Source organism: Calonectris borealis, chromosome Z (genome assembly GCF_964195595.1).
Source record: "Calonectris borealis chromosome Z, bCalBor7.hap1.2, whole genome shotgun sequence".
Lineage (NCBI taxonomy): Eukaryota > Metazoa > Chordata > Aves > Procellariiformes > Procellariidae > Calonectris > Calonectris borealis.
In genome coordinates, this window is record NC_134352.1 from 27253273 (window position 1) to 27267182 (window position 13910).

General features: G+C 37.9%; 1 protein-coding gene across 2 annotated transcripts in view; it reads right to left on the reverse strand.

The window, feature by feature from the left end:
- The window catches only part of PPIP5K2 (diphosphoinositol pentakisphosphate kinase 2), a 53536-nt gene that overhangs the window by 23030 nt on the left and 16596 nt on the right, over nucleotides 1–13910 (reverse strand). For both annotated transcript variants that reach the window (XM_075137162.1, XM_075137163.1), the window contains 10 exons: nucleotides 12789–12950; nucleotides 11516–11637; nucleotides 9871–9972; nucleotides 9226–9312; nucleotides 8207–8282; nucleotides 8012–8121; nucleotides 6889–6974; nucleotides 6103–6228; nucleotides 5876–5997; nucleotides 848–1030 (listed from right to left, as the gene is read on the reverse strand). In XM_075137162.1, the coding sequence (XP_074993263.1) occupies nucleotides 848–1030; nucleotides 5876–5997; nucleotides 6103–6228; nucleotides 6889–6974; nucleotides 8012–8121; nucleotides 8207–8282; nucleotides 9226–9312; nucleotides 9871–9972; nucleotides 11516–11637; nucleotides 12789–12950 (1176 nt within the window). The remainder of the gene's footprint in view (nucleotides 1–847; nucleotides 1031–5875; nucleotides 5998–6102; nucleotides 6229–6888; nucleotides 6975–8011; nucleotides 8122–8206; nucleotides 8283–9225; nucleotides 9313–9870; nucleotides 9973–11515; nucleotides 11638–12788; nucleotides 12951–13910) is intronic.

Below are 13910 nucleotides of genomic sequence, written 5' to 3' on the forward strand. Positions count from 1 at the left end.
AACCCTTGAAAACTTGTACCCTCTCACTTTTTTTTTAGTACTATTAAATCCACTGCTGGCAGTGGTTTGGATGATACTTATAATCTATATGTTTAAGCGCATCCACATAGAGTAGTAGTAGTAGCAGGGTAGTAAAATTATTTTTTAATAATTTGCTCTCAATACCTTTTAGAAAATAGCAGTTTAAGCTTAAACCTCATTTGAGGACTTGTATTTAGTTGTTACACCAGAGAAAGTAAGGGCAACTGAAAGAGAAAGAAGTTTCTTAACAATAACAAACATTACTCGCATTTAAAACCAGGAACAATCATGTGTGTTCTGTACTAAGTCAGCACAAACTGTATTAATATGCACTAATTTTGCATGTTAATGAGACATTTCCTTTCACTGATTAGAAAGTATTCTACTGGTTTTTAGCATCTTAGTATTCTTAAGAATTAAAAAAAAAAGTCTTGTAGCAGATTAAATATTGAAACAACTGCGGTAGGCAGGCAATATATTTTGTAATACCACACACTGTCAAAGTAAAGATTACAGAAAATGTAAACAGTATAGTTTCATTTCTTGAATATTTGAAATATTTTCAATGGAACAGTGAAAAAGATTTACGAATGAGGTCCCTACCTACTCCTATTTCGAAGTTTGTAGCTATTCTGATTACTCAAATTGCAAGACAGCTCAAAATATCTAATATCGCAATTGGTACAGCTTCCTTTGTAGTTCAAACTATTTGCAAGCACACAAATAATTTTTCAGAATAGATACATAAAATCACTGCTCATTACTTTTACACAAGAATCTGTGTGACTATTTATTTCATTTTATAGGACACTAACTGTATACTAACCTTATCATAGTCATCAGCAGTAAATTCTCTGTCTCTCTGGAGAATTTCATGGAGTCTTGCTTTAACACGATGCTGACAACTGCTTAAAGAATCACTGTCACTGTCCAACAGACCATTCATATTAGCACTTTTTACCATCTGGACAAGAATAGGAGTCAGCTCACCCTCTAAGGCCAGTAGTCCCTGAAACAAATAATACAATTAATCAGGCAAACAGATAAAGATGAGAATATAAGAGTATCTTAAAAAACCACCCAAACCACTAATTTAAATTCAAAATTGTATCACTTGCCTATAGGTTAGATAAACAGGGACTTGACAGACAATGCAGATGTTTGCTTAGAAGTGGCCCCCAAAACACTGCCTTGGTGTGCAGGATTGCTACAGTTGGTGCAACAGTGATGGTGGCATGTCATAAAGCATCCCCAGCACCAGCTGAAGTGACCCTCGCATCTCAGTGGTGCCAGCATTGCTCTTGGGAGGCCACAGCTGTTCAGGTCTTGGCTTGCAGGGAGCGCATGGTGCCTTCTCCCTGAGGCTGGGAGCAATAGCAGCCTGACTTGTGGGGGACATGCTCCGCTCAAGGCATTGATTCACTACATAGTAGCTACGGGAAGAGTTAGCAAATCAAATAGCACCTGGAAGGACAAATGGGAGATAGACAAGGTCTTTGCAGAGACCCTACAGAGGCAAAAACCCAAATTCTGTGTATCACAGAAGGACAATCAAAGGCTACAGTTGAACAACAGCCAAATGGAGACTTCCAAAATGGAGAAGGCTGGAAACTTTCCTTACTCTTCTGGCAACAGAAGGGCTCTGGGATAAGGAAGGAAACGAAGTGGTGTCTCCTCAAGCCTGCTGACCAAGGAGAAAGCAGGACAGACAACTGAAATAGTTCTGCACCAACACATGCAGCGTGGAAACAAACAAGAGAAATAAGAATTCTGAACGCTTGCAGAGCTTTACGTTTATTCAGGTAAGAGAGATGTGGTAGAATAGTTCACATGAACGGAGTTTTGCTATAGCTAGGTACAGGGCCCTCTGGAAGCTAGGAAGGCAAGAAGGCAGAGTTGGGCTCTATATAAAGGAGTAGCTTGAACACCAGGACCTTTGCTTTCAAACCAGTGACAAACAAGTTGAGATATTATTTGTAAAGATCAGAGGACAAATAAGCACAGGGCAGCATCATGGTGGGCCTCTGCTACAGACCACCCAATTTAAAAGGGAAAATAGATGAAGACTTCTTAGAATCATAGAATCATTAAGGTTGGAAAAGACCTCTAAGATCATTGAGTCCAACCATCAACCCAACACTACCATGCCCACTAAACCATGTCCCTAAGCGCCTCATCTACACGTCTTTTAAATACTTCCAGGGATGGTGACTCAACCACTTCCCTGGGCAGCCTGTTCCAAGGCCTGACCACTCTTTCAGTAAAGAAATTTCTCCTAATGTCCAATCTAAACCTCCCTTGGCGCAACTTGAGGCCATTTCCTCTCGTCCTATCGCTAGTTACTTGGGAGAAGAGACCAACACCCACCTCGCTACAACCTCCTTTCAGGTAGTTGTAGAGCGCGATGAGGTCTCCCCTCAGCCTCCTCTTCTCCAGGCTAAACAGTCCCAGTTCCCTCAGTCGCTCCCCATAAGACTTGTGCTCCAGGCCCTTCACCAGCTTCGTTGCCCTTCTCTGGACACGCTCCAGCACCTCAATACCCTTCTTGTAGTGAGGGACCCAAAACTGAACACAGTATTCGAGGTGCGGCCTCACCAGTGCCGAGTACAGGGGCACGATCACCTCCCTACCCCTGCTGGCCACACTGTTTCTGATACAGGCCAGGATGCCGTTGGCCGTCTTGGCCACCTGAGCACACTGCTGGCTCATGTTCAGCCGGCTGTCAATCAGCACCCGCAGGTCCTTTTCCTCTGGCCAGCTTTCCAGCCACTCTTCCCCAAGCCCGTAGCGTTGCCTGGGGTTGTTGTGGCTGAAGTGCAGGACCCGGCACTTGGACTTGTTGAACCTCATACAGTTGGCCTCAGCCCATTGATCCAGCCTGTCCAGGTCCCTCTGCAGAGCCTTCCTACCCTCGAGCAGATCAACACTCCCGCCCAACTTGGTGTCATCTGCAAACTTACTGAGGGAGCACTCGATCCCCTCATCCATCTTAACACAACCCGAGAAACCCCTCCTGATTGCGAGCCCTGTTTTCCATGAGGGCCCTTAGCCCTGGGTATATCATGCATGGGCAATATTGCAGGGGACACGCAATCTGTATTTCTGGAAAACACCCAAGACAATTCTTTGACACAAGTTACTGATGAACTACCAAGCAGAGGCATTCCTCTGGACCTGTTACTCAGACGTGTCAGGAATGTGGAGGTCAATGGCAGCCTTGGTAATTGGAACCTGATATTATGACAGATCCTTGGAGAAGTGAACAAGACAAATAATTGCATTAAAGCCCTGGACTTCAAACAAGCAGACTTTAGCTTGTTCACGGGATCCTATGGAGTAGTGTCCTGAGGACAAAGGTGGATGATCTCCAAAGACAACTTCCTCAAAGCACAAGAGCAGTCCACTCTGACATATGGAAAGTCATGCAGGAGGATAGCATGGACAAAAAAGGAACACACAGAAGGTGGAAGCAGGGATGGGCTACTTGGGAGGAACAGAAACACGACCTGAAAATGAGGGGTGGAATTAAAAACCTGGAGAGGCTGTGGAATCTCCATTCCTGGAGATACTCAGAACTTGACTGGATCTGAGAAACCTCATCCAAACCGGCTCTGTGCTGTGTGGAGTTGGGCTAGATGACCTATAGAAGCCCCCTGAAACCTAAACGTCTCTATCAGTCTGCATTATTACTGAAACTCATTCACTTAAGAATAACACTTGCACTGTCTGTGTCCTCTCACACAATTAAAAGATCTGTATCACTGAAATGAGGAAATAAGTGAATAAATTACTACCAAGCAGAAGTATTATGCATGCAAAGGAATACTTGGGAGGAGGAGCAAAAGAGGAATTTGCCTAGCATGAAGAGGGGTAAAAGAATACTTTGGCAAGCATTATAGGAAGTTCTGAATTCTGTGTTTTATATTAATAGTTCCTACAAATTCAAGTTTTTACTGAAAAAAACGTTCATGCTTTTTAAACATCACTACAAAATTTTTAAAATCTCACATCCAAAAATACATGTAAAAAAATATTTTTAAGTGCCAAGATGTAGTACCGCTACCATGTATTACTTATTAGGTATCCATTTTGACAGGCCCGAAGTAAAAAGTCTCCTGTAACAACTTTAGGAAACTACTTCTATTAATTCCAAAAAAAGTATGAATGTATAGTCTGTACAATTTCCCATTAAATATATGCAAAGTAGTTTACTAATTTCACATTTCTAATAGCTTCAAACCCTCTAATTTCCTCTATAAAGTTACAAATCAATGAACGAAAGATGGTTTCAATGAAAAGTGTTGCCTTTTGAACTCCAAATCTTCTGGCCCAAATCACTGAAGTGACTGAAAATTTCAATTTTTGCTCATGTAAAATGAATACATTATCTCAAATCAGTTATAATGTCTGTGCTTTAACCAACACACACACACAATCTGTCATAGACAAAATTTGAGGAAAGTAAGCCCTAAACAAATAAGCAAGGTGCAAACTAAAAATGTTGCCAATCGCATCCTGGGGTGCATCAAAAGAAGTGTGACCAGCAGGTCGAGGGAGGTGATTCTCCCCCTCTACTCCACTCTCGTGAGACCCCACCTTGAGTACTGCATCCAGCAGTACTGCATCCTCATAGTACTGCATCCTCATAGTACTGCATCCAGCAGTACTGCATCCTCATAGTACTGCATCCAGCAGTACCGCATCCTCATAGTACTGCATCCAGCAGTACTGCATCCTATGAGGACAGGATGAGAGAGTTGGGGTTGTTTAGCCTGGAGGAGAGAAGGCTCCAGGGAGACCTTACAGCAGCCTTCTAATACTTGAAGAGGATGTAGAGGAAAGATGGAGAGGGACTCTTTACCAGAGAGTGTAGTGATGGGACAAAGGGTAATGGTTTTAAACTGAAAGGAGGGTAGATTTAGATTGGCTATTAGGAAGAAACTCTTTACTGTGAGGGTGGTGAGACACTGGAACAGGTTGCCCAGAGAAGCTGTGGATGCCCCCTCCCTGGAAGCATTCAAGGCCAGGCTGGATGAGGCTTTTGAGCAACCTGATCTAGTGGAAGCTACCCCTGCCCATGGCAGGGGGGTTGGATCTATGAGGGGGGTTGGATCTACGCCTCTCCTATGAAGAAAGGCTGAGAGAGTTGGGGTTATTCAGCCTGGAGAAGAGAAGGGTTTGGGGAGACCTTATAACAGCCTTCCAGTACTTAAAGGGGGCTTATAAGAAAGATAGCGGCAAACTTTTTAGCAGGGCCTGTTGCGACAGGACAAGGGGTATGGTTTTAAACTAGAAGAGGGTAGATGTAGACTAGATAGAAGGAAGAAATTTTTTACAATGAGGGTGGTGAAACACTGGCACAGGTTGCCCAGAGAGGTGGTAGATGCCCCTTCCCTGGAAACATTCAAGGTCAGGTTGGATGGGGCTCTGAGCAACCTGATCTAGTTGAAGATGTCCAGGCCCAAAGCAGCGGGGTTGGATTAGATGACCTTAAAATGTCCCTTCCAACCCAAACTATTCTACCATTCTATCTTTAAGGTCCCTTCCAACCAATACCATTCTACGATTCTAAGATTATGGAGGTTATTAATGGAAAGGACTAAGGTATATTGGTAGGGCTGTATAATTAAAACCTGTCGGCATCTGCTCAAAGAACTTCAAATGCTTGGCACATTAATTGGATACTTTTTCACACTGAACTAAATACTCTTTGAAAATACATTTCTTTTAAAACACAGCCTCATTATACATTGTGGACTCTAATAAACCATCAATCTCCCCCAGTCTTCAAAAGAAAAAACAAACTTGAGAACATCAGAATTTTTAAAATTGAAAATACAATTTCAAATTGTACCTTTGCAAAAGCTGCTGCAGTCATTTGAACTCGTCCCTCATCAGAAGCGTAGATTTTGAGATCATGTCGGTAAGTGCTATGTAATCTAAGTAAACCACATCCAGGAAATCCAGCATAATCTCCTACCAAACAAACATTGTGCTCAAACTCTCATTTTGCACTTGATTATCTTCAAAAGGGACTTATGTCATTCAACATATTTTTTTTTATTTTATTTTTTTTTTTACCTTGTCCACCTGGATACATACACCTGAAAGCCCTTCCAAGCTCCTCTGCTTGAACCCTGCCCGCAGGGGTCAATTCTCCTCCCCATTTTAGAACCAGAAGCAGGGATGGCTCATTTCTTCTATTATCTAATTGCACACAGAGAGAGGCATTTAGTAGTGAAGTATATCATAAATCTTTTTTTTTTTTTTGCATATGAACAAAAATATTTGGACTATGCAGGGCTTAAGTAACATTATGAATCTTTAATAGCATTCTAACGTTAAGAAAATATTGAACTGGAGAATTAAATGGGCACTTAAACAGAGAAACCTGAAGTATTTAAATTACAGAGAAAACATAAGTGAAAAATATTTAGCATGAAATCTGAAGCAAAAAGTAAATCAAGACAGAAAATTTAAAAAAATTGGATGCTAAATACCCTACAGTTATTTCAGTCAATAACCATGGGTCAAGGACCAGAAAAGTTTATAGAAGTTTTAAAGATAGCAGTAAATGTTGAGTGGGATTTTCCTATCCCAGCCCCAAACCACCATTTTTAATGAATCACTGAAGCTTCTTTTCACCCTACTTTTCTGTTACAAAAAAGCAGTGTTAGAATACAAATTTACTACATAATTTTAGGTGTATGATTCAGCAGATTAAGAGACTCTGAATACCTGCCAATACAAATATTCATTCAAAACAACATATTCCTTCTTCTTAACATCAAGACATGTTACACCACCGTCCATGACTATTTAAACACACGTGATATTAAGTGATTAGGTGCAAAAGTAATACAATACCTTCCTCTTCACTGGAAGTCTTTGGGCAACCATGAGGAAGATATGTTAACTGAACTTTGCGATTTATGCCTGAAAAATGCCCATACCTGAAGTAGGAACAGGGGAAAGTGAGAGGGGAAGAGGGAGAGAAACATTTAAAGTATTTTCCTCCACACCTGCTATGCTCCTGTAACAGGATATAATAAATATATGCTGATCATTGATTTGTGCATTTGACCACCGTTTATTGAAGCAGTGCTTTGAACAAACCTAACTCAACAAGCACAGAGTGACTACAGAAGTATCAACCATTCTATAATGAACCATTTAAAAATACTATCTACTACTTTTTTTTGCAACATTGAACATAAAACTGAAAGGGGAAAAAAAAAAAAGGCATTTGCAGATTGCACAGTAATCCATCTATTCAGATCCACAACTACAGTGGCTATCAGTACCCAGAATCTGATCTGCAGTGTTCATGGCCCCTATTTTGTTAGCCAATTAAGTTCTCAAGCAGAACTCAGTATTTCAAACAATTGTAATAAATTTCAATAATAACTGCCTTTGCCCTGATTTTTTTAAAATTAAAGTTATCTACTACCATTTAGAGTTCTGAGACTCCAGATCTTTAACAAACTTTGATGCCTTAGGTTTCTATCTCTTTTTTTTTTTTAAATTATTAAATATTTCAGGCTTAATATACAAAGCCTTATTTATTTGGAATCCTCCATTTTCTGTAAGTAGACAGTACACACAGTGAAAGTTCTTACTGGCTCCATCAGATTTTATTACGTCACACACTGCAAGAAGCAGAGCCTGCACTCAAATACTTTAAGTTTAAAAACATGCAAGAAGATAAAATTTGAGATCAAAGAAAGTAACTTTTTCCTGTAGAAAGTATACTGAGACACTAGATAAAGTAATAAGTTCAATTAAAAAGACAAGGAGAAAAAACAGAGCGATGGCCCAGTTCTCCTTCATAATGTCAAACATGACATCCTTTCTCGTGATAACCCTTGTGCTTGAATTAATATATCATTACATATTTGATAACCATTGCAATCCAAGCAGTAACTGGTCAAACAGGACAAAGTAGCAGATACAACTTTGTTGCTATGAAGCCTGAAAATTAGACACTTACATTTCTAACACAGTCTTTAGTTGTTCAAGTTTTGCTTTACTTTCTTCAATTTCAGAATCATTGTTTTGCCCAAGTTCTACAAGGAGTTGCCTTGCTATATCAAGCACTTCCTAAAGAAAAAAAACACAGGATTTAATTAAATAAATAGTTTTCTACTTACAAAATACCACAGCAAGAAAATAAAGACAAACTTGCCTGCAACTGTTTTGGTTTTTTCAGTTTTAGTTTTCCAGATTTATATCCATCACATTTTTCAAAGAGATCAAAAAACCTTTAAAAGAAAGAATATTGATTAAAAACCACAGTTAATAAGTTAAAATATTACTTGAACAAGTGGCTCTTAAACTTAAAGCGGTCTGAAATTAGCACCTTTACAGTATTTGAAAAGCATGTTAAAACCTGCACTACAGAGGTCAAACCAACCTTCATTCAAATCCCATTTCACAAGAAAGTCTTCAATCTTCAACACATTAGAAAAATAAGAACACTAAAAATCTCTAACTGACTTGCTAAGTGTTAAAAAAAAAGAAGGGAAGATATTCTATATATCAAATTATATAATATGCGAATATAAAGCTGTATCAATTCTTAATCTTCAAGAATGATCCTGAAAAGAAGTAGGGACCAAAAATACCAAATGAGCAGTCCTACACATTTACAGCATGTATCTTTGAATGCAAGAATCTAGTCCCATTTTACTGAAATTGCACCTAATTCCAGGCCAATTATGTGAGGCACTTTATGAATGCTAACATAAAGATGGTATCTACCAGAAATTCGGTCATCAAACTTTGACAAAAGTAAAAGACAAAAAGGTGGTGCAGTAAGATGACAGCTCACACAAGAACAGTTATGATAAAAAGAGAAAGGCAGAAGTCACAGTCAAATGGTGAACCAGAAATATTCTCGGCTGCATTATTTTGAATAAAGACATCTATAGAGATAAATGCATTTTCATTAAGACCAATCAGGACTGATCACAAGGCACAGCATGTGATGAAGGAAGTCTGCACATGTAATTTGACAGTCCTTTTAAAAAGAGAGATGTATGCTTGTTAATTACCTGCAACATCAGTCAGATTTAAAAGAAAAGAAAAGAAAAGAAAAAACAACTTGTATGATGCAATTCCTGCTCAATTAATTGCTTGCACATCCCCAAGAAGTGAGCTCTGCTCTAAAGCATCCAAACTAATTTTTACCAAGACTCTACTTACTTCTGATGTTTTACTTCCATTTTCATTTTTTGTTTTGGTGTTCGGTCCCCATGGCGTATTACAGCTATAACACATCTAAGCTCCATCCTGAAATTTCAAGAGAGTTATATTTCACAATTCTATATATAAGGGTCTTTTACTTAATATTAAAACCACCATGAATCAAGACAATTGACAAAGTCATAGTTATCTGACATAACTACAGAAGTGATGGAAGGATATGCAAGAATATAAGGTTAACTGAAAATGATGTAAGATATAAAATATAAATATTGATTTTAAGACTTGGGTAACTAGAGAATATCTACTTTAAGCAGTTTTTAAAACAACGATTTTGAGGTTCATTAAATGAGAGAGCATGTTTATTAGAAGCGCATATTAAGTTGGTGCCGGAACAATGATTAGCAGTGAAGGAAGCTATGCATAAAAGATGCTACACTTGCAAATCTGCTGTTCTATACTCAGCTTGACTAAGGATCAGAAACTCTGATTGCTGGCATAGCAATTGTGATTCCTTCCTTGTTTTCATCACACAAAACAAGCGTTCATAGGCCAAAGTGGGCACACCTTGTAAGAGAAAAGAAAATTCACACAAAAGTTACATTAGGAGTTTGCACAATTCAGGTGTAGCCACTATTTTCTTACATTGTTCCAGAGGTGGTTGGCACAATAGGGATGTCTTCAGCTTCCAAAGGAATCGACCATGGTATCTGAAACTGGGGAGCAAGTTCTCTCATTATGATATTTCTAAAAAGGGGGTTAAAAAGAAAAAAACCCACTGAGTTTAAAGCACAGCTTATACAACACATACAAACTCCAAACCAAATAGATAATATATACATGCATTTTTATCAATGTGGTTTTAGAGTACTAGTGGTCATGAGTCTCTAGATGCATATTTTTCTTTCAACTGTATAATAAAAACTTACTTAAACAACAATTTAAAGCTACTACAACTGCTACAGAGACAGTATTAGCCTACTGGCCCTGGATTTGTAAAAAACCTCAGTTTTTGAACTCCAGTTCCTAAAAGAGTTCCTTGGATATGATTTCGTCTTGTTCATTTAAATATTCAGATACCTGACTCCATTGCCTAACTGGAAGTCCCTGATAATTAGCAAGCCATTCTCATTAAAGTCTAACTGGTACCTTTAGTGGTAATTTCTCAAAAGGTTCTGTGATAGAACTGGAAAAACAGGTAATACTTTACCTGGTTGTAACTACAAAACACTGCCTCCACCTACAGAAGGTTGATAAATCTTGCTAATGTTCTGTTTCCCAGGTATTTCATCAAAATATACTGAACCTCAGATTAATATCTACATAAGAACAGTAACACTGAGGAAAATAACTGTGCATCTTAAAGTGGCATAAGCCAAAATTTAATTTCTAAAAAGCTCGAAAAAAATCTGCTGTTACTTAACACTGCAATGTATTACCTCAAGGAATTAAGCATCAAGAAAAAATGATGAGATAACTTTTTTCAAAGAATACAACAGCTACAACAATTTGAATAAAGAGAAGTCAAAGTGAGTCTGAGAATTGTAACTCTAACTCAAGAAGTGGCCTAAAACAACAGGACTACAGTTGTTATCTAAGATTTCAGCTTAGCTCTTCCTCCATTTAATAAGATCCTAGACCATTCGATAATGCAGAAAGTCATGCTGTATCTCATCAGTGCAATCTTATTGGCCAAAATGGGATCAGCCTACTTTAAGGCCAACATTTCACTGGCACAGAGTTCACTACCCAATTCTCTATGATCCCTTGTAATATCTTTTTTTGCTCCCAGTAGCAGAGAGAAGATGGTATGACAGAAGACACCTTGATACTACATCAGTTTGGATTTACTGGTATGAAATCTACAAATATACAAGTATACACCAGCTTCAGATCAAGGACAATGTACATTAATTTGGGCACATATTAAACAGCAGCAAGCATAACCATCCAGTGGTGCTTCTCTACTTGAAAAAAATCTCAACTACCTTTAAGAACTTAATCCAGCTTTCAAAATACTTATTCAGTTAGCTTTAAGCATTCACAAAACACTCAGACTCAGATGTTTTGGATGATTTTAGGAATAAGGAATTTATTTAGGATTTATTTATTGATTTCGGACTCTTTTTAATATTTTATTTATTTTATTATTTAATTTAATAACTTATTTTATGTGATATTTCATTTTAAATATTTAATTTAGGAATAAGGAACAAGTAGTACATAAACTATAGTCACACACAACAGAGTGAATAGGCAAAACTCCTGAAATAAATCAGTAAACTCTTACCCCAGTATTTTAGCACAATCATCATAGTATTTCATGGAGTTTTTCACAAAACTGAAGCCATTCACATCACAGACATAGGACTGTCCATTAGCACGCAGCAAATCAAAGCCACAAACTGTTTGCTGTTTTTAAGAATAAAAGTTCAAGTCATTGATCACCTTCCTTAAGATTGCTTATGCTAAATAAACTTTATATTTTAACATGGTATTCATCTGAAAACATGACAAAAATATGACAGATTTTATACTTAGTACCTTTTGCCAGTTCCATGTTAGGTTGCTCATGTCATGCAAACATCTACACATTTTTAAGTTTATATCCCCAACTTGATTTTACCCTTCCTATATATCCCTAGCAGTATCAGTATTGAAAGTCAAAGTCACATGTGCACAAACTTAACTTTCAAGATTTACAGCATAAGCAATGATGGGCCTACAAATTCCCCATTCTGACAGTGGTTTTCCCCTACACATAGTTTTTAGGGGTGGCAGGCAAGAAATGACAAAATATCGATGAAAACATTTTTGTCCAAATTTAAATTTGACAGGATAGTTTTGACATTGACATAATACTGACATTATTAGTACAGGACACTAGATGCTATTTCAACAAGAAAGCTATTTACTTTTTTAGATGCTATTTACTTTTTTAGATCTCAAAGCCCACTTTGCTGGTGATAGAGGTTCACACCCTACAAGCTCCAGAATGCCATCACAGTTACACATAAGTAATGAGACAGACTGAAAGACAGCCTTGTAATAGGACAGGTGAAAGGAGGGTAAGAGGTTGAATGAAGTTTTGAACAAAGGAATCTTAAAACTATACAAAAATGGAAAATATCAAACACTTCAAATAAAGAAAATACAGTCATGTAAGTATCAAATTAATATTTAATTGGGCCCAATGTAAACACTAGGTAACAAAAGTTACAAAAACTTGACTACTAAAATTGTGTTTTGCTAACTTAGAAACCATTAACAAAATGTGTGAACATATTACGCATATAACATAGACACTGTGGACTAGCAAAGCACAATAGCAACATGTGAATTCAGGAAACTCATGCAACATAAGCAACCCATCCAGAACTTTTCAATGCATTAAAGGAAGAATTCTTCTAGATTAAAAGTGGAAGTTCAACTTTTCACCTTCCTAGGAGTTCTGCAGCAATTATCTCTGCTGGTTCTGTGCACTAAAACCCTGCGGAAGTTTCATGTAATAAACAATTAATTAACACTAAATGTTTGATCAGATAGGAAAGTAATCAGCTTACTTTAAAGGCAAGGCATACTTTCCAAGCAATTAACTTCTCTCTTGCATTCAGGATGACTGGATACCTCACTTCTTTTCCTTCACTATCTCGTTCTACCTTGCCATCCAGAGCTGGAGACTTCCGGGCTTCAGCATGAGCATAGTCTGGACCTACTGTGTACACCTTTATTGAAAAACAGGAACTCTTGATTCAGTGTAATTAAATTACATTACATATATGCATACATCTTGCTAAATTTATCTCAAATGTGATAATGACTTCAAAAGATATTAGCTGCTTTCATCATTGATAAGGTCACTCTAAAGCACCTTCCTTAATGGCATTCTCTGCCTTCAGAGAACAGCCATCATTTACTGACAACTTAGGATAAAGCAAGAGGAGAAAACAGCTGGAGAACAGGTAAAGAAAAACAGTAATTATAAAACTTGATGAATAAAAGTTAATTTTTTAATTATGGTGGTACAGAAGTAAAGAATCATGTTTTCCTCTCCAAAACATCAGCAGAACTTGGAGAGCCGATTAATTTGAGAATTATTTCAGTTTACTTGATTATGAAAATCTGGCTGCAGGACTAAATGATTCTCTTCATTAAAAAATATTTTCATATTTTAGGCAGGACTAAACAAGGCAAAGGTCTGCCCAGTTTTAGCATGACAAGGCAGGGGCTTGAGAGAATGACTGTGATATCTACTCTGCTGCAGGTTCGATGCTCACTGAAAGGATTGGGGCATATGCTAGAAGAGACTTGTCAGCAGCTCTCGAAAATGAGCTACTGTCACTTTAATTAAAAACAAACCCCTAAGCTTTGATAAAAACTATTCAACTAAACCAGTTGATTGCAAATACTGCCAATTCAGTCAATTCAGGCAAGAGGGCGAGTTGGGTGAAGCTGCCTAATACAAAGCTGACAGACTTGTTACTTGAAGAAAATCCATTATTTATTTGGGGTGTTAAAGTCCACAGTTGCTGCTTGATGACTACAGTACAACAAGTAGTCAAAATAGTCCCTACCCCTGAAGTCATCTCTTCACGTTGCAAGAAACTTTTCTTTTTGGAAACAGTTTGTAAAGCTCTTACAGATGTCTGTTAACTCAGATTAACCTATTGCAAAGTGTTGCACAG